The 24,464-nt window shown below is 42.3% G+C and overlaps 2 protein-coding genes across 6 annotated transcripts in view; one reads left to right on the top strand and one right to left on the bottom strand.

The window, feature by feature from the left end:
- The window catches only part of nt5dc3 (5'-nucleotidase domain containing 3), a 127,870-nt gene extending 116,519 nt beyond the window's left edge, over nucleotides 1–11,351 (top strand). The window contains exon 15 of the transcript XR_007264040.1: nucleotides 8,665–11,351. The gene's annotated coding sequence lies outside the window, so the exon portion shown is untranslated. The remainder of the gene's footprint in view (nucleotides 1–8,664) is intronic.
- The window catches only part of LOC109912607 (stabilin-2-like), a 191,243-nt gene that overhangs the window by 74,257 nt on the left and 92,522 nt on the right, over nucleotides 1–24,464 (bottom strand). For all 5 annotated transcript variants that reach the window (XR_007264039.1, XM_048607479.1, XM_048607481.1 and 2 more), the window contains 7 exons: nucleotides 20,778–20,825; nucleotides 17,238–17,374; nucleotides 11,521–11,632; nucleotides 8,140–8,217; nucleotides 7,115–7,213; nucleotides 6,926–7,033; nucleotides 1,270–1,401 (listed from right to left, as the gene is read on the bottom strand). Coding sequence is in view for 4 of the 5 variants with exons in the window: in XM_048607479.1 (XP_048463436.1) it covers nucleotides 1,270–1,401; nucleotides 6,926–7,033; nucleotides 7,115–7,213; nucleotides 8,140–8,217; nucleotides 11,521–11,632; nucleotides 17,238–17,374; nucleotides 20,778–20,825 (714 nt within the window). In the remaining variant the exon portion in view is untranslated. The remainder of the gene's footprint in view (nucleotides 1–1,269; nucleotides 1,402–6,925; nucleotides 7,034–7,114; nucleotides 7,214–8,139; nucleotides 8,218–11,520; nucleotides 11,633–17,237; nucleotides 17,375–20,777; nucleotides 20,826–24,464) is intronic.

The raw sequence follows: 24,464 nt of genomic DNA, 5'->3' as shown, positions 1-24,464 counted from the left end.
CAAGAAGCCTTCCTGCTCCTATGATGCTGCTTGGCCTGCTGTGTTCATCCAGCTCTACACCTTGTTATCTCAGATTTTCCAGCATCGGCAGTTCCTACTATCTCTGGCATTTAGTTAGCACTGTTTATGATCACCATCTATCTCAATGTAATTTACAGTCAATGAAGTAGTTTTGAAGTGCAGTTACTGTTGTAATGTAGGGAATACATCAGGCAATTTGTGCTCCGCAAGCTCACAAAAACATTAATGTGGTAATGGCTTGGTATTTGCATTTTTTAAAGTGATGTTGGTTGAGGGATTAATCCTGACCGCTATTATGACTGTCTCTGACCGCATCCTCCCAGCTTTAAGATTGAAAGCTCCCTTTTTCCCTCCAGCCTCATTACTCCTGGAAATGCCCTTACAAACCTCCTCACCAGTTCTCCAACTCCCATCTCTTCCTGAGATCTTCCACCTGACATTACGATGCTGCTATTGCTGTTCTTCCATTGGCCTGCTTTTGTCCTCACCAAGCTAGTATCTGTCTCCTGCCCAGCCACAGTGTAACCCACTTTGGCTTTCACTCTCCCATCTTTGAGTCCTTAATGTATAAGGGTGTATCTGGGTCAGGTATTCTTCTTTTCCCGTTGACCTTTGCTCAGCGTTGGCTCATTGTAAATCTTTGAGAGACCTAAATCTGCTTTCTTCTGAAGCAACCTTTACTTCAGAGAGAGTTAGGTTCATTTTGTCTTTCAGGACCTGTTTTGATGACCGAAAGGGATTCAGTAAGGATTTCTTCCACCTCATTTGGCCTGAGTTTGTTTTCTTCTCCCTCTCCCTGGTTTTTCATGTTCCATTGAGTGGGAGTTTCTGAACATTAATGCAATAGCTATCACAACTGCCTGGGTTAAGCAAGGTGGGCAAGCTGGGTTACTTTCGGTCCAACTTTTCTGCAGGGACATTATTGTAACCATTTGACCTATCTCACCCTGTTGCTGTTGAAATCATTATTCACACCTTAGCCTCCTCTAAACTTGGCTTCTTCCACCTTCCAGTAAGTCAAACAGTACTATTCAATACTTTATCTCGCCCATTTGGAAATTCATTGAGGGTACATTAAAAATCACAAATTAAAATTTGAAAATGAAAAAGACAAAAAAATTCAACAAGACTTTAAGAAATTAGACCAAAGTAATGGGCAAAGTAAAATCCCATGTTGCTGTGGTGCAGAAGCATTTTGCAAATAATTTTAAAGCTAACAAATGGGGAGGTTATGGAATGCACACATACCTCATCATTTCGGCAAAAGAAGCCGACTTGGAAGGAAAATCCAAGCATTGTCTCCCGATGCATTCCATTGTGCATATCACTTTTCATTAGCTTTTGATCCAAAATGATGTGGTATCTGATTAGGTCTTCATCCTGGACGGAGTTAAAGATAACACATTTTTTACGTCATAAGCCACTGATTTAGTTCAAAAGTAAAATGAAAATCCATTAATGTTCTCATGGCAAGTATCAGCAACCTGCCCAGTCTCTTTCAATAGCACCTACTATACCCATGCTCTCTACCACCCAGCAGGACAAGGGCAGCAGTAACATGGGGACACCACCAGTTGCAATGTCTTCTTCAAGCCACACACTATTCTGCTCTGAAACTATATCACCATTCCTTCACTGGGTCGAAGTCTTCTGATTCCATCCCAAACAGCACTGTGGATATACTCACACCACAGGGACTGCTGCAGTTCAGGAATTTTGCGAACCACTATGTTCTCAGGGCCAATCAAGGATCCATTTTCACTATTACCACACCCTAAATTACACACATTTTACATCTCTATCACTCTTTCACCTAATTATAGCCCCTTTGTCTTTTACAGCAGGCCTCCACACCATCTGTGCCCCTTACTGGTCCTCCACCTCTGGCAAAAGTATTAAAAAAACACCATTTTCCAACCCTTTCAATTCTGAAGAATGGTCATACTGGACTCGAAACATTAACTCTCTCCACAGATGCTGCCAGAGCTGCTGAGTTTCTCCAACACTTCCTGTTTCTGTTTTAGATTTTCTGCCTCTGCAGTTTTTTGCTTTTGTGTGGACAATATATGTGGGCCTCATCAATGACATTCACGTCCCAAGAATTAATTTTAAGAAAGGAGGCTCCATGAATATTCCCATTGTCATCCTCAATCAAAAGTGTCAACTGGATAATCCATCTGGGAATCCCACAGAGGTCGTCAGCTTCACTGATACTAGTCTTCAGCCAATTTCACTCCATGTGATATCAAGAAACAGCTGAAGGCATTGGATACTGCGAAGGCTATGGGCCTGACAACATCCTAGTAATCTGCTGAAAACTTGTGCTCCTGTATTTGCTGGACCCCTAGACAACCTGTTCCTGTACACTTCAACACTGGCATCTACCCAATGACAGGGAATATTGCCCAGTTATGTACTATCCTCAAAAATCAGGACAAATCCAATCCAGCCAATTAGTGATCCATCAACCTCATCTCAATTAAAGGCAAACTGGTAGGAAGTGTGTTGACAGTGCTATCAAGCAGCACTTGAAAAGCTATAATGTTTTCATATTAGGTTCTGTCAGGGCCACTTGCGTCCTGACCTCAGTACAGCCTTTGTTCAAGCACCAACAAAAGAGTCAAACTCAAAGAGGTGAAGTGAGAGTGACTGCCCTTGGCATCACAGCAGCATTTGACCAATTGTGGCACCAAGGACACAATTCCAAAAATTCTCCACCAGTTTGTGTCATACCCAGCATAAAAGAACATGTTTGTTATTGCTGGATGCTAATCATCTCAATTGCAGTTTATTCATTCATGGCATGTGGGCCAGCATCTATCACCCATCCCTAAGTGCCCAGAGAATAGTCAACAACATTGCAGTGGATTTGGAGTCATATGTAGGCCAGATCAGGTAAGGATGGCAGATTTGCTTTCCTAAAGGACATTAATGAACCGGGTGAGATTTTGCACTAATTGACTGTGGTTACGTGGTGACTATTAGCTTAACTTTTAGTTCCAGATTTTTATTGAATTCAAGTTTCACTACCTGCCATAGTGGGATTTAAACCCCTAGTACATTAAGAGTCTTGATTATGAGCCCATTGTTACCACCTCCCCCATTACTGCAGGAGTTCCTCAGGGTGGAGTCCTATACCCAACCTTTTTAAGCTGCTTCATCAATGACCTTCCCTCTACATGAAGGTCAGAAGTGGGGATTTTCATTGATGATTGCACAATGTTCAGCTCCATTTGCAACTCCTCAGATACTGAAGCAGACAGTACACATATGCAACAAAATCTAACATTGAGGTGTGGGCAAATATGTGGAAAATAACATTCATGCCACACAACAATACTTCTCAGATGACCACTCCTGGTACCTTGTGGTATTTGCCATCTCTACCAGAAAGTGGCACTGGGTAAGGGTTGTTCAAGGTAGTTTGCTGCTACCAATCCTCCTTTGTGTTGGGCCTATCTAGAGTTTAGTGTTAGAGGAGTCACCACTGCAGAGTATCTAATGAAGAGGTCTGTTCTGTGATGACAAGAATGTTGCATGATAACAGTAGGTAACTAAAGGTATGATTACAACTGGTACAGACGCATTGCTCCCTCTGAAAGCTAGAGTAGAGCTCCCTGTCTCCACTGATAGACTGTGTGTGACAACAGTAGAATAGGTGTGGTCATTGTAACATTAACATTAACCCCTTCAGAATCATGAATTTAAACAATATCAGACAATGACCATCTCCAACAAGAGAGAATTCATTTCACTGTTGCTGAATCATCTGACTATTAACTCCCTGGGATTAGCAGAAGGTGAACTGGATACAAGAGCAGGTTAGAAGCTGGAAATTCTGTAGAATGTTCAATCATTCCCAAACTTTCCAAAGCCATCTGCAAGGTTCAAATTGGGAGTGTGATGGAATACTCCACATGAAGTCCACGGTACAAGATAAGGCTCAATCTTTATGAATAGTAAATAGGTTCATAATGAAATATTCTTTCACACAGCATCTGAGATGCTTGACAGTACCTTGCCAGGGTATCAGACTCAACCTAGGAGTAAGTACACACCATACTAGCTACAGGTACTGTATATACACAAAAACACTCTGAATGGAGGTTAGACTCCTGTTAGTTCCTTGGATAGCTAATGGGTGCAGTTTGATGTTAGTGATGGTAGTTAACTCTTTCAGGTACTAACTGTCTTAGACAACATATACTATGTACAAGATTCATTGCAATAACTCATCATGACTCCTTCACGAACACCTTCCAAATATGCAACTGCTATCACACAAAAAGACAAGGGCAATAGATGTATGGGTACATCATAATGTGCATGTTCCCCTCCAAGACACCCACCACCCTGGCCTGCAACTATATTACTGTTCTGTCAGTGTTGCCATATTGAAAGCCTGGAGCTCCCTTCCTAACAGCACTATGGGAGCACCCTCACCAGATGGACTGGAGCAGTTTAACAAGACATTGCAAACCACCTTCTCCCGGATAATCAGTGGTTCAAGAAAGTGGCTCACCACCACCTTCCCAAGGGCAATGAAAGATGGGCATTAATGGCAATAATGGCCCAGCCAGTGTTGCCCACATTCCACAATTCATGAAAAGGAAATCACAGATAGGCACCAAATTCTGGTTGTGCCAGTGACATCCACATCCATAAAAGGGCAAAAACCGTCTTGGTTCCAATGCAAAACTTTAGATATTTTTTGGATTTCTACTTCTCATTGACTCATAGAGTTATACAGCACAGAAATAGACTCTTCAGTGCTACTCGTGTGTGCCAACCAGCTCAATCTGATCTAGAGATAACAAGGTGTGGAGCTGGATGAACACAGAAGACCAAGCAGCATCAGAGGAGCAGGAAAGCTGACGTTTCGGGTCGAGACCCTTCTTCAGAAAATCTGACCTAGTCGCATTTGCCGGCATTTGGCCCATACCCCTCTAAACCCTTCCTATTCATACACCAATTGGATGCCTTTTAAATGTTGTAATTGTACCAGCCTCCACCACTTTCTCTGGCAGCTCATTCCATACGTGCATCAGCTCTGCGTGAAAAAGCTATCCCTCAGGTAATTTTTAAATCTTTCCCCTTTCACCTTAAACCTACGCCCTCAAGTTTTGGACTCACCCAACCTAGGAAAAGGACCTTGGTATTCATCCAATCCATGCCCCTCATGATTTTATAAACCTCTATAAGGTCACCCCTCAGCCTCCAATGCTCCAGGGAAAATAGCCCCAGCCTATTCAGCTTCTCCCTATAGCTTAAACCCTCCAACCCTGGCAACATCCTTGTAAATCTTTTCTGAACCCTTTTAAGTTTAATAATATCTTTGCTATAGCAGGGTGACCAGAATTGTACACAGTACTCTAAAAGTGCCCTCACCAATGTCCTGTATAGCCACAACATGCCATCCCAACTCCTATGCTCAGTGTTCTGACCAATGAACATAGAACATAGAACATAGAACATAGAACATTACAGCGCAGTACAGGCCCTTCGGCCCTCGATGTTGCGCCGACCTGTGAAACCAATCTGAAGCCCATCTAACCTAAACTATTCCATTATCATCCATATGTTTATCCAATGACCATTTAAATGCCCTTAAAGTGGGCGAGTCTACTATTTTTGCAGGCAGGGCATTCCACGCCCTTACTACTCTCTGAGTAAAGAACATACCTCTGACATCTGTCCTATATCTATCACCCCTCAATTTAAAGCTATGTCCCCTCGTGCTAGCCATCACCATCCGAGGAAAAAGGCTCCCACTGTCCACCCTATCTAATCCTCTGATCATCTTGTAATGAAGGCAAGAATGCCAAATATCTTTTTCACTACCCTGTCTACCTGTGACTCCACTTTCAAGGAACTATGCACCCCTAGGTCTCTTTGTTCAGCAACACTCCCCAGGACCCTACCATTAACTGTATATGTCCTGCCTTGGTTTGTGTTATCAAAATGCAGCACCTCACATTTATCTAAATTCCATCTGCCACTCCTCGGCCCATTGGTCCACCTTAGCACCCTAGCAAAGATCCGTTGTACTCTGAGATAATCTTCTTCAGAGTCTAATACACCACCTATTTTGGTGTCATCTGCAAACTTACTAACCATACCTCCTATATATCAACATCCAAATTAATTACATAAATGTTGAAAAGCAGTGACCCAGCACTGCTCCTTGTGGTGCACCACTGGTCACAGGCCTCCAGTCCAAAATGCAAACCTCTATCACCACCCTCTGTTTCCCACGTTCAAGCCAATTTTGTATCCAATTGGCTAGCTCCCCCTGGATCCCATGTGAACCAAACCTACTATCCAGTCTACTATGCAGAACCTTGTCAAATGCTTTGCTGAAGCCCATATAGACAATATCTACTGCTCTGCCTTCATCAATCTTCTTTGTTACCTCTTCAAAAAACTCAATCAAGTTAGTCAGACATGGTTTCCCATGCACAAAGCCATGTTGACTATCCCTAATCAGTCCTTGCCTTTCCGAATGTATGTAAATCCTGTCCCTCAGAACGCCTCCAACAACTTGCCCACCACTGACATAAAGGTCTATGGTTTCCTGCTTTTTCTTACTACCTTTCTTAAAAAATGGCACCACATTAGCCAACCTCCAATCTTTACCTGTGGCTGTCGATGATGCAAATATCTCAGAAGGGGGTCCACAATCTCTTCCCTAGCTTCCCACAAAGTTCTAGGGTACACCTAATCATGCCCTGGGGATTTATCTACCTTTATGCATTTTACATCCTCCAGCACCTCCTCTTCTATAATACAAATTCTTCTTAAGACGTCACTATTAATTTCCCCAAGTTCTCCACAGTAAATACTGATGCAGTAAATACAGTAAGTTTTCAAATTGCCCCAGTGAGGTCTGAACTCAAAAACATACCATTACATCAACTGATTTCTCCTTGAGATACTTCTCAATGGCTTCGTTGTTTGGGGCATAGACTGTATAAGTGCTGGCGCTCTCAATCTGCTCTGTCAAGTTCTGTTGCTGTGACAGATAGAGATATGCTTTAGTGATACGTTTACAATACTCCAATAGCATCATTTAATGATTCTCCACAGAACTTACAATTACAAAAGTTCTAAACTGAGAATAGTCAGGCATCTGGTCCAGAGTAAACAGTAGATTGGTTGGTGCGTCACTCATTGGCTGATCAGGTAAGAGAACCTAGAACACAACAATTGGTACTATACATATTAATTAACTATTGGCAAGTTATAGAAAAAAATCTTAGTATGTGTTAACAGAATCACAGAAATGTTACAGTGCAAGAGGAGGTCATTCAGCCCATCATGCTTGCTCTGGTTCTATCACCTAGTGCCAATCTCCTGCCTTTCCCCTATATCCCTGTACACCATTCCTAACCAAATAATTGTCCGGTGCTCTCTTGAATCCTCAGTTGATGTTCAAAAATCAACTTATGTTGTGGTTATAAAGGCAGTGTGTTATAATGGATATGGGAATAAATGTAACCAGGGGAAGACGTCCAGCATTAGGAAAGAAAAGAACCAAGTTCATATGGAAAAGAATGTAAAGGAGTAGATATATTTATAGCTTGTTTTCACATGCACATCCAAAGGTGCACAGATAGAACATCTTTGCCAGACAGGGCCATGCCTAATGCTGAATTTAGTATGAGGTCTCATTTGAATGTAGTCCTGGCTCTACCTCAAGCTGTTAAACATATTTTTCAATTAAGTATTTTTGATGCTGTCCACTTGCTAGGCCACAACCATAGCAGGTCATCCTGAGAAGAGCAGGCCCAGGACCAATTTTGCTTGGGGTACCACAATAAGGGATCCCCATTATCTGACACAACGCAAGCAAGGTCTGTCATAGCTGACCATCAGAGATGCCTGAAACGTTGACTGACCCAACAGATGGACCTATTTCAGGTGCTCGTGGAGGTGCAAGTCATGGAACTGATCATTTGGCACTTTTGTCGCCTGTTTCTTTTGGCCAGGTAAGGGCCTAAGGAGGACATATTCATCCCAATGTAACCTTATTCATGCTATACATCAATTCTACATCATTGGGGAACTTTGGTGACATGAAGCTTAAAATGCCAATTGCACTCAGAAGGCTGACCTTACCTTATCAATAATGTGCATAACCCCATTTGTTAAAGCAATATCAGGATTGAGAATGTTCGCTCCTCCAATTAGAGGGTTCTAGGAAAACAAAATATTTGTTAGGTTTAGTTATAATAATAATTTAATAAAGCAGCACATTTGTAGTCCCAAGGCTGAATTTTAGAATGAAGGCACTAGATTACTTTCACCTTCCAAAATTCTCTCTTTAGCATTCTTCTAAACTATATCTTATCTTTGCCTCAGAGAGTCCTGTGTCAAGGTTCTCATAAATCTGTCAGACAAATGTATCTGTCTCATTAATTACCCTCACTTCAATTTTCCTTCCTTGTAATTAGGCAGCCCACCACTCATTGTATGTGTGCCTTGCCTTTAAGAGAGTTCACTTTACCATGTGCTGCAAGTATACAATGTTGTGACTCTGCCTGCCTGTCTGCTGTGGGCTTGCAAACTGCCACACACACAGAAATTGGTTGGTTTGCTGTAATGTCTGCTTCATAACTTGTAATGTATTTTACTGTTTTACAGAAACTAACGCACTGAGTTTATCGGTTCCTTGTGAGGGTTTGATCATACCACTATCATTAAAATGATGCCACCAACGACTCAAGACCAACTAGTAATGGGCAATAACTGTCAGTAATGCTCACCTCCTTGAAGAAAGTATAGGAAATATTTGATCCGAACATGACTGAAATTGGGAAACCATTGGAGCTGAAGACTGAAACACCATCCAAACACTCATCATAGAAAGACACAACACAAGAATGAAGCCCATTTAGACAACTGTGCTGGCTTTTTGAAAAGGCTGTCCATTAGGATTCTTAAGAAGCTGAACAGGATCAATGCTGAGAGGATGTTTCCCCTCCTGGGAAAGTCTAGGACCAGAGAACATAGTCTCAGAATAAGGGCATGCTAATTTAAAACTGGGATGAGGAGGAATTTCTTCTCTCAGAGGGTTGTGAATCTTTGAAAGTCCTCGCTGCAAAGTTCTGAGGCGAGGAAGGCAGAGTCCTTGTGTATATTTAAGGCTGAGATAGGTTAGATTCTTAATAAGTCAGGGCATCAAGGGTTGCGGGGAAAGGGCAGGAATGTGGACATGAGGAGTGTCGGATCAGCCATGATTCTATTGAATGGCCAAACTAGCTTAAGGGGCAGAACGGCCTACTCCTGTTTCAATTTCTTATGGTCTTAATTTATACCATTCCCCCATGCTTTCTCTCAAATTATCCTATTGATTTTCCTCTTCAAAGATTTATCTAATTCTCTGTGAAAATTTCGTATTAAATCTACTTCCACAGCTGTTTCAGGCATTCCAGATCAAAATAATGCACTTTGTCAAGATTACCTCCTTATCTCGTTTCAGATTCTTTTGCTAATTTCCTAAACATGGAGCCCTCTGGTTACTAACTCTTCAGCCAATTTCTTCCTACTTATTTTATTAAGACTCCTCATAATTCTGACCCCATCTAGTAATCTCTCTTTAATGTCCTCTACTCTATAAGTAGAACAATTCCAGCTTCTCTGATAACTTCATTTGGGATGCACCAAGCTCTCAGTGATCCATGCTGTACTACAGTTTTCCTTCACTATTGCTGGGACATACCTTTTCAAACAACATCACGCTGTCAACATTAGAGTTAAACATTGTGTGATGCTTTTCTTTCAGTGGTTCAATAGCACAGCAGTTTGAATAAAGACTTCCTCATGTTTATTCTGAGAATAGTGCCTCTCACAGCCTCAGGATTCCTTGAAGCGCTTCACAACCAGAAATACTTCTAAAGTTTAGGCAGTGCTATAACATCGGAAACACAGCCACCAATTTCATGCACTGCAAGCAATTTGTTAATGGTGATAAATGGGATAAATGTTGGTCAGGACACTGGGAGAACCCACCTGCTTTTTATTGGAAAAGCAGCATTGGGATCTTTCAGGCCCATCCAATAGGCTAAGAGGGCCTCGGTTTAACATCTCATCTGACCTGATAGCAGGGCTATGGAGAATGTCTTTAGTTACAGTGAATCATCAGGATGGGGCAGCTGTTTTCCTCCAGACTAGCAATTTCCTCAGCTGATCTGGGATGGTAATCCTGCACTGTAACATGCCAGTCTGCCCTAGCACCTTAAAGTGGCACTCTGTCACAGTACAGCACTTTGTTTAGCCACCCAGTATGGATTAAATGGAAACCCAGAATGTTAAGTCAGCATGGGGTTTGCTCCTTTCCTGTTGCTTAAAAAGTAAAAACAAAATACTGTGGATGCTGGAAGTTTGGAGCAAATGCAGAGAACGCTGGAGAAACTCAGCAGGTCTGGCAGCATCTGTGGAGAGAGAAAATCGAGTTAATGTTGGGACTCGAATGACTCTTCGTCAGAATGGAAATTTTTTGACGGAGAAAGCTACTTTTTTTTATAAAGCACATACTTTTTTTCAGCATGTGGGTATCGTTGACAAGGGAAATAATTTTTGCCTGTTCCTAATGGCGGTAGACGGTGGTGGCAGAGTAGCAGCGCAATGTCCGAGCTCCTGGCCCTGGGCTCGCCTGCTTCTGCCCGCTTGCTCTGTTTCTTTTTGCTTTCGCTCTCTTTTCTTTGTTTATTTGTCTCTGGAGATCTTCCTGGCTTCTTTGGCAGGGCAAGAGCGGGCCCGGCTCCTTGGGGAGAACGAGCAGTGAATGCGGACGCAGCGGCGAGTGGCGGTGGTGGTGGCGGCGGCAGGGCAGTCTCTGGAGTCGGCAGAAAAGGTGGCATCTGCGGCTGGCATCGGTCAGCTGCGGTAGTCCCGAATCGGTCCCCCTGGCAGATTGACGGGAGCGGCAGGTTGCTTTGGAGCTGGCGTGGTAGGCCCCGGTGTGCTGCTCCTGGTGGTGTGGCGCTGATGGCCCCAAAGCTGGACAGCCCTGGAATGGACTGTGCGGGGAAAGCAAAGTGGAAGACATCGAGCCCTTATAGGAAGTGCAGTCCCGGCATGGCTAAGCACTTGAGAAAGACTGCAATGTTTAAACTTTTAGCTGTATTTCGTTATTTTTCTATTTGGATGGTCTGTAAGTTTTAACATAAAACTTTGTTCTTATTTCTTTCAAGCTTGTTCTCAAGATTTGTACCTAGGTACCTGTACCTAAGATAGTGCTGTGTATGGTGTCACTATACACTTTTCACTGCACTCTTGTACTTTTGCATTTGAGTACACGTGACAATAAAGTCTAAATCTAAATCTAATATCCCTTCAGAAGGTGATGTTAAGATATCTTCTTGAAGCTGCAGTCCAAATAGTCACAGCAGAAAATTGTTGCAATTATAAATCATGAAAGCAGGCCTCAATATAAATACACTGCTGTATGAAATGTAAAATCTGCAGCTGGTTCATTTTCCAAAGGACAAAGAATACCTTGTTTGTTTTGGTGAGGGATAAGCTGACACCAGATGTGATTGTTGCCAGGGAATAAGATGAACAATTCAGAAGCTCTGTAAGGCTGTACACTCCCTGTATCACATGATATCTAGAATACAAATAAAATACAAAGTCATAAATTGTGTATAGAGACCATATGCGTGGGCAGGGAATAATTCAAATCCGTAGCAAAATAATTAAATTATTACATGATAAAGTCACCAAGTTTATAAAAGGCTTGTGTATAAATAATGTCTTTCACAACCACCACTCATCTCAAAGTGCTCTAGGAAGTGTTTTTGAAGTGTTGCCATTGTTATTGTGCAGCAGCCAATTTGTGCACAGTCTGAGTTGACATGGTGGCTCAGTTAATGGCATTGCTGCCTTACAGTTCCAGGGACCTGGGTTTGAATACAGCCTCGGTCAACTGTCTGTATTCAGTTTGCCCATTCTCCCCTTGTCTGCGTGGCTTCCTGGCTTCCTCCCACAGTCCAAAGATGTGCAGGTTAGGTGGATTGGCCATGCTAAATTGCCCATAGTGGGATGTGCATGTTAGGAGGATCGGCCATGCTAAATTGCCCATAGTGGGATGTGCATGTTAGGTGGATCGGCCATGGGTAATGCAGGGTTACAGGGATAGGGTGGCAGGGGGGATGGATCTGTGTGAGATGCTCTTAAGGGGGTTGGTGTGGTCTAAATTGCCTGCTCCAAGACTGTAGGGATTCAATGAAGCTCCCACAAATATCATTGTAAAAATGACCAGACAATATTTTTTGTGGTGTTGATTGTTGGATAAATATTGGTCATGACACCAAGATCACTCCACTGCTCTTCTTAAGAATAATGCTGTGGGATCTTTAGCATCCCATCAGCCTGAGTTTATGACTTCATCTGAAGGAAAACACCCCTCTCTAACATGAGGCCATCAGCCTCTACTTTTGTGCTCAAGCCCTGGAAGGAGATTTGAACTCCGAACCTTATAATTCAGAGCTGAAAGGAGGCTACACTTTAAAGGTCTGACAATTCTGAACAGAGGAGTCTTAGTCACCACACCCACAGAAATTGTGTAATTGGGAGCACGTACCCATCCTACTTGCCTGGTAGTTTATAATCTGCGGCTGTTCTCAAAACTGGATTAACAAATCAGCAGGAGTTGTTTCAAGTGCTAAAAGCCTTATTCATGCCCCATCACACCAAAGCTCACTTTTTGCAATTACGTCATTGCCTTCTCAATGACTATCCTCCAAATCAACTCCAAATCAGTAAAGACTCTGAGTCTTGCATCCTCTCTGAACCCTGCACATTTATCATTCTCCCTGCTCTACAGTGATTCTCTCCCCTCCAACATATCGAATGTACATTGCGGAGTCCTGAGTAGCGCTCACTTTTTGCTGTAGAGATTCAATCTTGAAATTCTCTCACTTATTATTAAATCCTTTCTTGGTCTCACCCGAACCCTATCTCTGTAACCTTCTGCAGCCTCTGAGAACTCTGTAGTCCTCTAGTTTTGGCCTCGCTCATGTTACAGATTTAAATTCGATCACTATCTGTGGCCATGCCATCAGCTGCTAAAGCTTGGACCTTCAGAATTCCCTCTGTAAACACCTCCAATATTTTTCTGCCTTTATGTCACTCCTCAACACCTACCTGGCCTTTTGCTCATCCATCTTAACATATCCCGATATGGTTCATTATGTAATTTTATTGGATAACAATACTGTAAAGTGCCTTTGAGATACTTTATGATTTTAGAGGTGCTTTATAAACACAGGACTTCTTGTGGAGGTGTATATTTGCGCTAATATATCGACAAAAAGGCAAAGCTCAGTGTGTACATTGGGATAATTGTGTTTGCAAATGAACGTACTAAAACATTTACCCTATCCTACACGTACTTTATATGTATGGTTTATTGAGCTGCTTCTGTCACCTTCTGCTTAAGGCAAATATAGAATAGTACAGCAAGAATTAGCAGTACATTAATGTGGAATCTTTATTATTAAGCTAAGACTTTACATATAACAGCAATTGTGTAAGGGTTAATGCCTGAGACAGTGAGAATATCACCTCCCATAATGGTGATACAAGAGGACACATGACTGAGACATGCGAGAGAATTTGATTGAAACTTCAGTAGAAACCAGATGAACCAATAGGTGCAATTATTACTGACTTTTACAGGCTGGTTGGAGGATGTAAGTATAGACACCTAGAAGCTGAATGCGAGATCACATTGTAGTCAGTATTGCTGGTGAATCCCTATCAGATTTATTGCAAACTAAGGAAGACTTCACCCTAGAACAAACAGCTGTTGAGACACAAAGAGTTCTGTAAACAGAATGGGACAATAGTGAGAAGAAAATGTTTGGCCAAAGAATTCTCCACTAACCATAGAGTTTGTTAAGCACTGGAAGATAGAAGAAGCATTACACTGAATGTACACTTGGGAAGGCAAGTGCAAGATAGTGTCATTGAAATGTCATTGAACCTTGCTAGCACGGTGAAACAATTAGTTCCACTGGCACATACACAGATTCCTGTAATATTGCAAAATTCCTTCTTTGCTGAAAAATTGATCATTTTGAGAAGATGTTCAAAACTAGAGGGCATAAGTTTAAGGTGAGACAAGAAAGATTTAAAAGGGACCCTGAGGGGCAACTTTTTCACACAGAGGGTGGTTCGTATGTAGAATGAACTGCCAGAGGAAGTGGTGGATGCAGGTACAATTACAACATTTAAAAGACATTTTGACAAGTACATGAATACGAAAGGTTTCGAGGGATATGGGCCAAAACCACTTTAGTTTGGGAAACCTGGTGAGCATGGATGAGTTCTATGTGCAAAACTAAAACTTCTAATTTCACAGCTTCCAAAGAAAGAAAAGTATTCACAGATAAAGCCATTAATGAGGTTGAAGAATCTCCATCAGAAGAACAAAAATATATTCCTTTGGTGAGATCAATGACCCCAACCATGCATTCTCAGTTGCAGATATATGTCAGTGAGCATTCACCAGATATTAAACTGGATATTGGAGCCATTGTAATGATTCTATCCAACAATGAATTGTGGTTATCAACACATTTTCTGCAACCAACAAAGACCAGGTCTAGGAGTGATGGAACTAAAAGTCACTGGTGAGTTACAAGTAATACTCCAGTATAAGGAAAAGGAGATATTGGAAACATTGTGTGTTACACGGAATCAGGAATTTTCCTTTTTGAGTAGAACACTCGTATAGACCTTAATCCTATTAGGATGGTGAAGCAAGTTAATCAGCAATAGTTGAATAGTGTCTTCAGAAAAAAAACTTTCTGAACTTATTTACTGGGAAGACTTCAAACTGAACACAGCATTGCTTTGTGAAAAGGTGTTAAACCTGTGTATCTTTTCACACCCAAGAACACACTACACTGACTAATGGAACATGTTCAACTTCAGTTGAGAGAGATGGCCTTGGCTGTTACTATGCCTCCAGAGAGGTCTGAAATGCAACAGAATGCTTTACATTTGCCTAGTTAAATTCAACTTAATAAGGCCGTAGCAGAGGAAATTCATCCCATGTCTTCAGGAGACAAAAGCATGATAGAGTTATCCAAAAGTGGCATGTTCATAAAACTGGCTCTTTGAATGAGAAGTCAAAATTGCAAAAGATTTTGTTTAGAATAGTCACTATTTGGTATAGGGTTGGAGCTGGTACATTACTAAAGAGCCAGGCTAAACATTTTACAGGCTTTGAAGGAGTATTATATCATATTGATAGGATCTTAGTCAATTGCGAATCTGTCAAGGAACATGACATTAGGTTAAAGTGGCTTTGAACCATCTACAAGAAGATAATTTGACACTTATGAAGAGGTTAGATTCTCAAAACAACAACTGGTTTCTTACTGCATATTGTCAGTAGCAATGATGTAGTGGTAGAGCTGCAAAAAGCAAAGGCTTTAGTGAATTTCCAAAGCCTACTGCCACCCTGAATCTTCAATGATTACTTGAAGCCAAAAGAGGCCTCAAAACCATGGAAGGTGAATAAAGATTCTTTTTAAAATTCACTCCTAAACAACAGGTCTACTCCAATACAATGTGGGTTGGCACCATCAGAGGTGTTGATGGGCTGCACTTTTAGAACATAGCTTTCCATCCTGTCCAAATTTCTTCTGGGATTAGCAATCCAGGTTTTTCAAACAACCGAAGACATAGTCTTATCACAAACCACAGGTTTACAACAATGAGAGGAGGTGCTGTACCAGGAACCTACCCAAGCTGACAGAAGGAGAAAGGGTATAAACAAGAGATAAAGGCAGAGAAGGAGTAATCCATCTGAAAAGATAATAATTAAAAGAGATCTTATCCAGTACATATTGAAGAAGGTACTACACAAAGAAATGGGAGGAATCTGATTTCTATTCATTAAAGCATCAATTAGTCATACATTTGGATGAACCAGATGCTGAGCCAGAAATTTATAAACAAACAGATATTACAGATTTTGAAAACACCATCAAAGTCAAGATACAAAAGTTCAGAGAGACAGAGTCTACTGATCTTCTAAGTCAGGCAGGAACACAATCAGACAGAGTTGGGAAAAACATTTGGCAGATTGAATCTGACGTCAAAGACCTGGTGAGAGATGGAGTGATAGATAAATATGAAAGTCAGAAAATATGGACAAAGATGAGAGAGATAGTGTAATAGGATTGCAAGGGTTAATGTCTGGGACTAGGTGAATAGCACCTCCAATAATAATGATGCAAGACTTATATTCATTCACGGGAAGTGAGCACTTATTGTCCATCCCTAACTCCCCAGAGTCAATCACATTGCTGGGGGTCTGGAGTCACACGTAGGCCAGGCTGGGTAAGGATAGCAGTTTCCTTCCCTAAAGGGCATTAGTGAATCAGATGAGTTTTTCCAACAATCGATTGCCATCATTAGTTTCTTAATTCCACATTTTATTGGATTCAATTCAACCATCTGCTGTGGTGGGATTTAAACATGGGGTTAGCAGTCTAGCAACAATATCACTAGGCCATCAGCTTGCCCTTTTAGGCTTCAGCACAATATTAAGACGTCAGCATAATGAGATTTAAATTTGTATATTGTTCCGTAATCTTTTTGAACTAGTTTTTGAATCTTTTTGGATAGCCAGAGACTTTTTCCTAAGGTGGAGGTAGCTATTATGCATAGTGTAGCATAGTGTACCTACTAGGTAGCATAGTTTTAAAATGAGTGGAGGTAGATATAGGGGAGACGTCAGAGGTAGGTTCTTTACTCAGAGAGTGGTCGGGGCGTGGAATGCATTGCCGGAGAGGGTAGTGGAGTCGGCCTCATTAGGGGCATTTAAGTGGCTATTAGATAGGTATATGGATGATAGTATGAGGTAGGAGTGGAGGTTAGATAGACCTTAGGTTTAGGGTCAAAGTTCGGCTTAACATCGTGGGCCGAAGGGCCTGTACTGTGCTGTACTGTTCTATGTTCTATGTTCTAGTTGTTGCTTGAGCATGCCAATGGCTCAATGGTCTCAAGGGGGTTAAACTAATGAACCTATGTAAACCACTACTGTATATCCGCTGCTTTGTTCTGTCTGTACATGAGATTACACAACACATAATGTCTTCTAGTGGATACTGATGCACAGCCATTTTAGATGCTGCTCGTAAAAGAGCAGCCTCCGCACCCATTGACATTTCAAGCTATAAAGATAATTAACTCACTTCACCAGGTTTGGAAGCTGCTCTGCTTTGAGCCAGAATGCTCGTTTGTCACTATCCATGCCATCAATTGCCTTCTGAGTGGGCACAAGGAGAGTGATATTGGCAGTTTCTGAAAGCAGTTTGTTTTGAGAAGCATCCTGAAAAAAAGAGAGAATCAAAAAATTTTAGACTGAAAGAATTTCTAAATTATGAGAACTTTACCCTCACCTTCTCCTTCTCTCAGGAGATGACAAGGCTGGGGAAGCAGGAAAGGAAAGGAGGGTCGGGGTGGTGGGATTTGATGGAAGCATCTAGTCACAATTGGGCTAGGCCTAATGAGCTGCCTCTTCTATTCCTGCCCCTCATACTTGTTTCAATAATAATACACACTAAAGATAAAAATTCAAGGATGGGTGGAATTCACAGAGTTAGACCCACAAGGATTGTGACATGAAACTCAGATCTTAAAAAATTACTGTCATTTCTCAATCCCCATGGAAAACCCTGCACTTTTGGGATGGGGTCCCTTATGCAGTACCCAATTAATGGGACTTGGGGAACCATATTACAAAACAATGGAGGAGCATTCATCATTTTTAACATTTATGGGATGTGGCCAGTATTTATTGCCCATCTCCAATTGCCCTTGCGAAGGTGGTAGTGAATTGCATTGTTGAATTGCTGTTGTCCTTGGGGTTTAAGTACACCCACAGTACCACGATGGAGGGAGTTTCAGGACCCAGTGATAATGAAGGAAAAACAATACATTTCCAAGTCAGGATGGTGTGTGGCTTGAATGGAACTTGAAAGTGATGGTGTTCCCATGCACCTGCTGCCCTTGTCCTTCTAGATGGATGTAGTTGTGGGTTTGGAAGGTGCTGTCAGAGGAGCCTTGGTGAGTTGCTGCGGTGTATCTTGTAAATGGTACACACTGCTGCCCCTGTGTGGTGGAGAGTGATTGGAATGACATTTCTCTTACATGGACCTTCACCAAAACTGGTCAGGGACTCATAGGTGTCCTGGTGCCCCTGCATTGTACAGGACATTGGAAAGGAAAATTCCTGCATTGAAAGGGATACAGCAAACTTTGTTTCAACTGGCACCATATGAATCAGCACTCTCAATCACCTGAAATACTGGAAGTTTGCTGTATTATTGAAATCTCCGTGATGTCCAAATAGTCAGTTGAGAGTGTGATTGAGAAGCATCTCTGCCACAAAGTTTTATTTAAGGCAAAGTTGCATTATTATTTAAGTGATTTATGATATAAATAAAGTATGACAGTGATGTATATAGCCCCTGCATTATGTTTCTATAATTAAGTGTGTGTTTTTACATTGATTGCGTACAGTTCTGGTCACCACACTATGAGAAGGATATGGATGCTTTGGAGAGGACACAGAAAAGTCTTACCAGGATGTTGCCTGACATGGGAGATTTTAGCAATGAAGAAAGGTTGGATCGACTGGGTTTGATTTCACTGGAATGCAGGAGGTTGAGGGGCGACCTGATAGACGTTTATAATATTGTGAATGGCACGGATTGAGTGGAAAGTATTAAGCTTTTTCCCAGGGTGGGAGAGGTGGCCGTCAATTATTAGGGGACACAGATTGAAGGTATGAGGGGTCAAGTTTAAAAGAGGTGTGCAAGGCAAGTTTTCACACAAAGGGTGGTGAGTGCCTGCAATGCATTGCCAGAGGAGGTGGTGGAAGCAGACACAATAGCAACATTCAAGAAGCACCTGGACAAATACATGAATAGGAAAGGAATAGAGGGATATGGATCCTGTAAGTGAAGACAGTTTTAATATGGAAGGGCAAAATGTGTCGGCACAGGCTTGGAGGGCCGAAGGGCCAATTCATGTGCTGTATTGTTATTTGTTCGTTGATTATGTATCCTCTTGATCAACTGGAATATTTGATCAACCAGCACACTCCTGGTCCCATAAGTGCCAGTTAAATAAAAAGTTTGCTGTACAATTGATTATACAAAGTTCTGTTGGATTTCTGTAATTGGCAGATTAAGGTAGCATTGAACTTTTCTAGGTTTCTCTCCGGTGCTTAGTCCCAACATACTCTGTTACCTTCAAATTCTTCTCCCCTGCCATCATTTCCAGTCAACATGTTCAAAAATATACTGGAGCCCTCTCTATGATAGCCTCATCCCAGAATTTGCTACTGATCAAGGGACTCTGGTGAGGAAAATTTCTGCTCTGGCCCAGATCATCAGCCCCTTTGAAGGCTTTCCAAGAATTTCTGGATATTTTGCCCAGTGAAACATTCATTGATCTAATTGAAATGAGGGAAGGGCTTGGGATGTTTCTTTCAAAAATGATATCCTCCAACTTCTGACGCTATCCTGAAGGCATTGACTCAAATATGAAGGAATATCAGAAAGAACTTGTATTTACGCATCACTCTTCAAAATCTCAAGACTACAAATTACAGCCAATTCAGTGCTCTTTTAAATTGTATCAGAGATAGTAGGAACTGCAGATGCTGGAGAATCCGAAACAACAAGGTGCAGGGCTGGATGAACACAGCAGGCCAAGCAGCATCATAGGAGCAGAATTGTAATTGTTGCTGTAATACAGGAAATGTGGGAATCAATTTTCACCCAGTGAGGTCCAATGAAGAGTAAGGGACTCATGACCAGGTCATCCAGTCTATTGATCTTGTTTGATGTTGGCTAGGCCAGTAAGATAGGACTCTCCTGTTTTTCTTTTAAAAGCAGTGTCATGAGATTTTCCAACTGCCTGAAAGAATAGGTGGGTCTTTGGTTTAGAATCTTACTTGAAAGGATACAGATCCCTGAGCCACCTCAGCCACCAATGCTTCACCTACCAGCCTAGAACCAATTGAACTCTCTGGAGGGAGATTTGACCCTACAATCTTAGGTGCACAATCAAACATGTTACCAAGTTTCACAATGGCATAAGGTGCTTCAATCAACGCAGCATAAATAAGTTGGTGAGTCTGATTCATTTCATTAACAGAATTTGATCAGGAAGGAAAACATTTTCATATGGGCTGCAGGTCTACTAGTTTGGCCTTGGCTTGAGTGTTGTGAGCAGTTCTGGGCAATGTGCTTAAGGACGGATGTGAAGGGTTAGGCCAGGTGCAGAAATGATTCTAATGAATGGCTCCAGAGACTTCAGTCGTGAAGATAGATTGGAAGAAGTTACAACTGTTTAGCTTGTGGAAATAGTGGCCCAAAGGAAATTTGATAGAAGTACTCAAAATCTGAAGATGAGGAGAAGCTGTTCCCACTTTTGAAAAGACCAGGAATGAGAGGGCCAAGATTTAAAGTAATTGGCAAAAGAAGCAAAAGAAGTGCTGTGAGAGAAAGATTTTCCACACAGCAATTATTTAGGATCTGGGATGCAGAGAGCGTGATGGATTTTGAAAGGGAATCGGACGTTTATTTGAAAAGGAAGAATGTGCAGGATTACTGGAGAGAAGGCAGGAGAATGGCACTAAGTTAATTGCTCATTCGGAGAGCCAGTGCAGACATGATGGGACGAATGGCCGCCTTCTGTACTGTAAGGATTTTGTGACTTACATTCACCCACTTGAGAAATTCAGCTGCATCTGGAATGAGGGAGAGAGCCTGGAAAGAAATGAGAAAAATGGTTTTGTACACATCAAAAGTCATTGTCATGATTTATTAACAGCACTTTTACTCTAATGGTAATATATTCTAATTGCTGTATATAGCAGGGTATTCTGTAATTGGGCATCACCATTATGTGACCCATTGTCACACCTGCAGCTAAACAGCGCTGCCACTGAATAGAACTGCCCCCACTGCAGATCCCCCCTCAAAACGTGTACCTATAGCATTATTAATGGACACAGACAAAAATTTCACTCTCTGTAGACAATGCTGCTCCAGACTGACAAGTATAAAATCATGAGACAGTTTGACCGAAGCTGAGAGGCTGCTTCCACCAGACTGCACCAAGGAGGCGCAGTGTCAGGATGAGAGTTGATCATTTAGAGGTGAGGAGATACTTTTTCACTCAGTGGGTTCTAAATCATTGGAATTTTCTACCTAACAAGGCTGTGAGTGCTCCATCGTTGGGTCTATTCAAAACTGAGAGACTTGGGCTCTAAGGGAACCAAGAAACGTGGGGATGAAGCAAGTAAGCAGAAGATCAGCCATGATATGATGATTTTTGGGGTGGTCCAGTGGCTCGATGGCTTCAGTGGTTAGCACTGCTGCCTCACAGCACCAGGGACCAGGACTCAATTCCATCCTTGGGTGACTGTCTGTGTCGACTTTGCACATTCTCCCCGTGTGTGCGTGGGTTTCCTCCCATAGTCCAAAGATGCACAGTTTAGGTGGATTGGCCATTGCTAAATTACCCATAGTGTCCAGGGATGTGTAAGCTCGGTGGATTAACCATGGGAAATGCAGGGATAGGGTAAGGGGTTGGGTCTGGGTGGGATGCTCTTCGGAGGCTTTGTCATGTGTTCTCAATGGGCCTTATGGCCTGCTTCTACCACTGTAGGGATTCTACAATTATTGACTGATGGAGCAGTCTCTATTTCTTCTTCATTATATACGGAATCTAAGCTTCTGGGTCTATATCTAATTTAATCACACTTGTATGTCAATCCTGATTGGGAGAATGAGGACAGGCAGCAGAAAATGAAGGATGCAGTGCTAATGTCTTGTGGCACAACAGTAGTGTCCTAACTCTGGGCCAGGAGGTCAAGGTTCAAGTCCCACCTCCCCTAGGTGTGTGTCACAGTACAACCAAGAAAGGTTGATTAAAATGAGTACAATTCGGCTATGGGAAGGATATGATTTACTTGGAGATGGCTCAGAAAAGATTTATCAGGATGTTGTCGGGAATGGAGGGTTTCAGTTATAAAAATAGACTGGATAGGCTGGGATATTTTTCACTGGAGCATAGGAGATTGAGGAATTACTTTATAGAGGTTTATAAAATCATGAGGGGCATGGATAGGGAAAATACCTTTGCTATTCACCTTAAGGTAAGAGAGTTCAAAACTAGGGGACATATTTTTAAGGTGAGAAGAGAAAGATTTTAAAAGGACATGGGGGCAACTTTTTTACACAGAGAATGGTACAGTTACAATGTTTAGAAGACATTTGGATATTACATGAATAGGAAGGGTTAGGAGGGATATGGGCCAAATGCAGGCAGGTGGGACTAGTTTAGTTTGGGAACATGGTCAATGTGGACTAGTTGGGCCGAAGGTCTGTTTCCGTGCTGTATGACTCTATAACTCTACAGTCAGTGCAGGACCAGAGGAACCTGAAGCTACATGCGAACAAATCATTGAAGGTGGTGGGACAGGGTTGAGGAAGTATAAAAGATACAAGATCCTACGCTTTATAAATAAAGGCTGAGAGAAGAAAAGCCCGGACGTTATGGTGAACATAAATAGTATATAAAATAGGAGGAGTCAGCTGTTCAACTCCTCAAGCCTGCTCCAATCTGCATTAGGAACATAGCTAAACTGATGGCAGCTACAACGCAACTTTCCTATCAGTCTCCTATAACCTCTCTCTCCCTTGTCAACATCAAATGTCTCTCCAAATTAGCATTGAATTTGTTCATTGATCCAAACTCCAATGTTCTCTAGAGAAGAAAACTCAAAAGAATTCCACTAGTGAAAGGATCATGAATAAGAGGACACTGATTTATGGTAACTGACAGACGAAACAAAGGTGAGAAGAGTTAGGATCTGGAATGGGCTGCCTGAAAATGTGGTGAAGGTAAATTCAGTTGTAGGTTTCAAAGGAGAAATCTTTTTATTCATTCAAGGGATGTAGGCATCACTAGCTCAGAAAACATTTATTGCCTATCTCTGATTGCCTTTGAGAAGGTGGTGCTGAGCTGTCTTCTTGAATCTCTGCTGTCTGTCGTGTGTAGACCCACAATGCTGTTAGAGACGGTGTTCCAGGATTTGGACCCAGCAACACTGAAGGAATGGTGACATATTTCCATGATGTGGAGAAGCCGCTGTTGGACTGGGGTGGACAAGGTCAAAAATCACACGATACCTGGTTATAGTCCAACAGGTTTACTTGAAGACACAAGCTTTCGGAGTCTCACTCCTTCTTCAGGTGTCAGTGAGAGAGGTGGCATCAGGCACAGAATTTATAAGCAAAAGATTAAAGGGTCTTAGAACCGATGCAAATGCATTAAACAAACCGAAGATGGCTGTTGAATCTTTAATCAGTAAGAAAGGATTAATATGCAAATTCCAGAATTTCTTTCAAGTCACTGCCCTGAGATATCTAAAGGTTTTATCAGTATATATACATTCGCATCAGTTCTATGGTAGTGTCTCTCACCCATCCTCCTCCTCTAACCAAAAAAAAAGGTTCTGAGCGCTGATTTGGTAAGGCTACTAGTATATATTTTTTTTAATTTGTCTGTTTGGGAATTCAGAACAGTGGGAATGGATGTTAGGGCAGTTGTATGCTCCTCCTGTAGAATGTGGGAGGTAAGGGTCACCACTAGTGTCCCCACTGACTTCATCTGCGGGAAGTGCACCCAACTCCAGCTCCTCGGAAACCGTGTTAGGGAACTGGAGCTGGAGCTGGATGAACTTCGGATCATTCGGGAGGCTGAGGGGGTAATTGAGAGGAGTTACGGGGAGGTAGTCACACCTCAGGTACAGGAAAAAAGTAGATGGGTTACAGTCAGGGGACAGAAAGGGAACAGGCAGACAGTGCAGGGATCCCCTGTGGCCATTCCCCTCAAAAACAAGTATACCGTTTTGGATACTGTTGGGGGGGACGACTTACCAGGGGTAAGCCATGGGGTACAGGTCTCTGGCACAGAGTCTGTCCCTGTTGCTCAGAAGGGAAGGGGGGAGAGGAGGAGAGCATTAGTCATTGGGGACTCCATAGTTAGGGGGACAGATAGGAGATTCTGTGGGAACGAGAGAGACTCGCGGTTGGTGTGTTGCCTCCCAGGTGCCAGGGTCCGTGATGTCTCGGATCGTGTTTTCGGGATCCTTAAGGGGGAGGGGGAGCAGCCCCAAGTCGTGGTCCACATAGGCACCAACGACATAGGTAGGAAAAGGGATGGGGACATAAGGCAGAAATTCAAGGAGCTAGGGTGGAAGCTTAAAGCGAGAACAAACAGAGTTGTTATCTCTGGTTTGTTACCCGTGCCACGTGCTAGCGAGGCGAGGAATAGGGAGAGAGAGCAGTTGAACACGTGGCTACAGGGATGGTGCAGGAGGGAGGGATTCAGATACC

Source organism: Rhincodon typus, chromosome 18, assembly GCF_021869965.1.
Source record: "Rhincodon typus isolate 14 chromosome 18, sRhiTyp1.1, whole genome shotgun sequence".
Taxonomy (NCBI): Eukaryota; Metazoa; Chordata; class Chondrichthyes; order Orectolobiformes; family Rhincodontidae; genus Rhincodon; species Rhincodon typus.
This window is presented reverse-complemented; position numbering and strand designations above follow the sequence as displayed.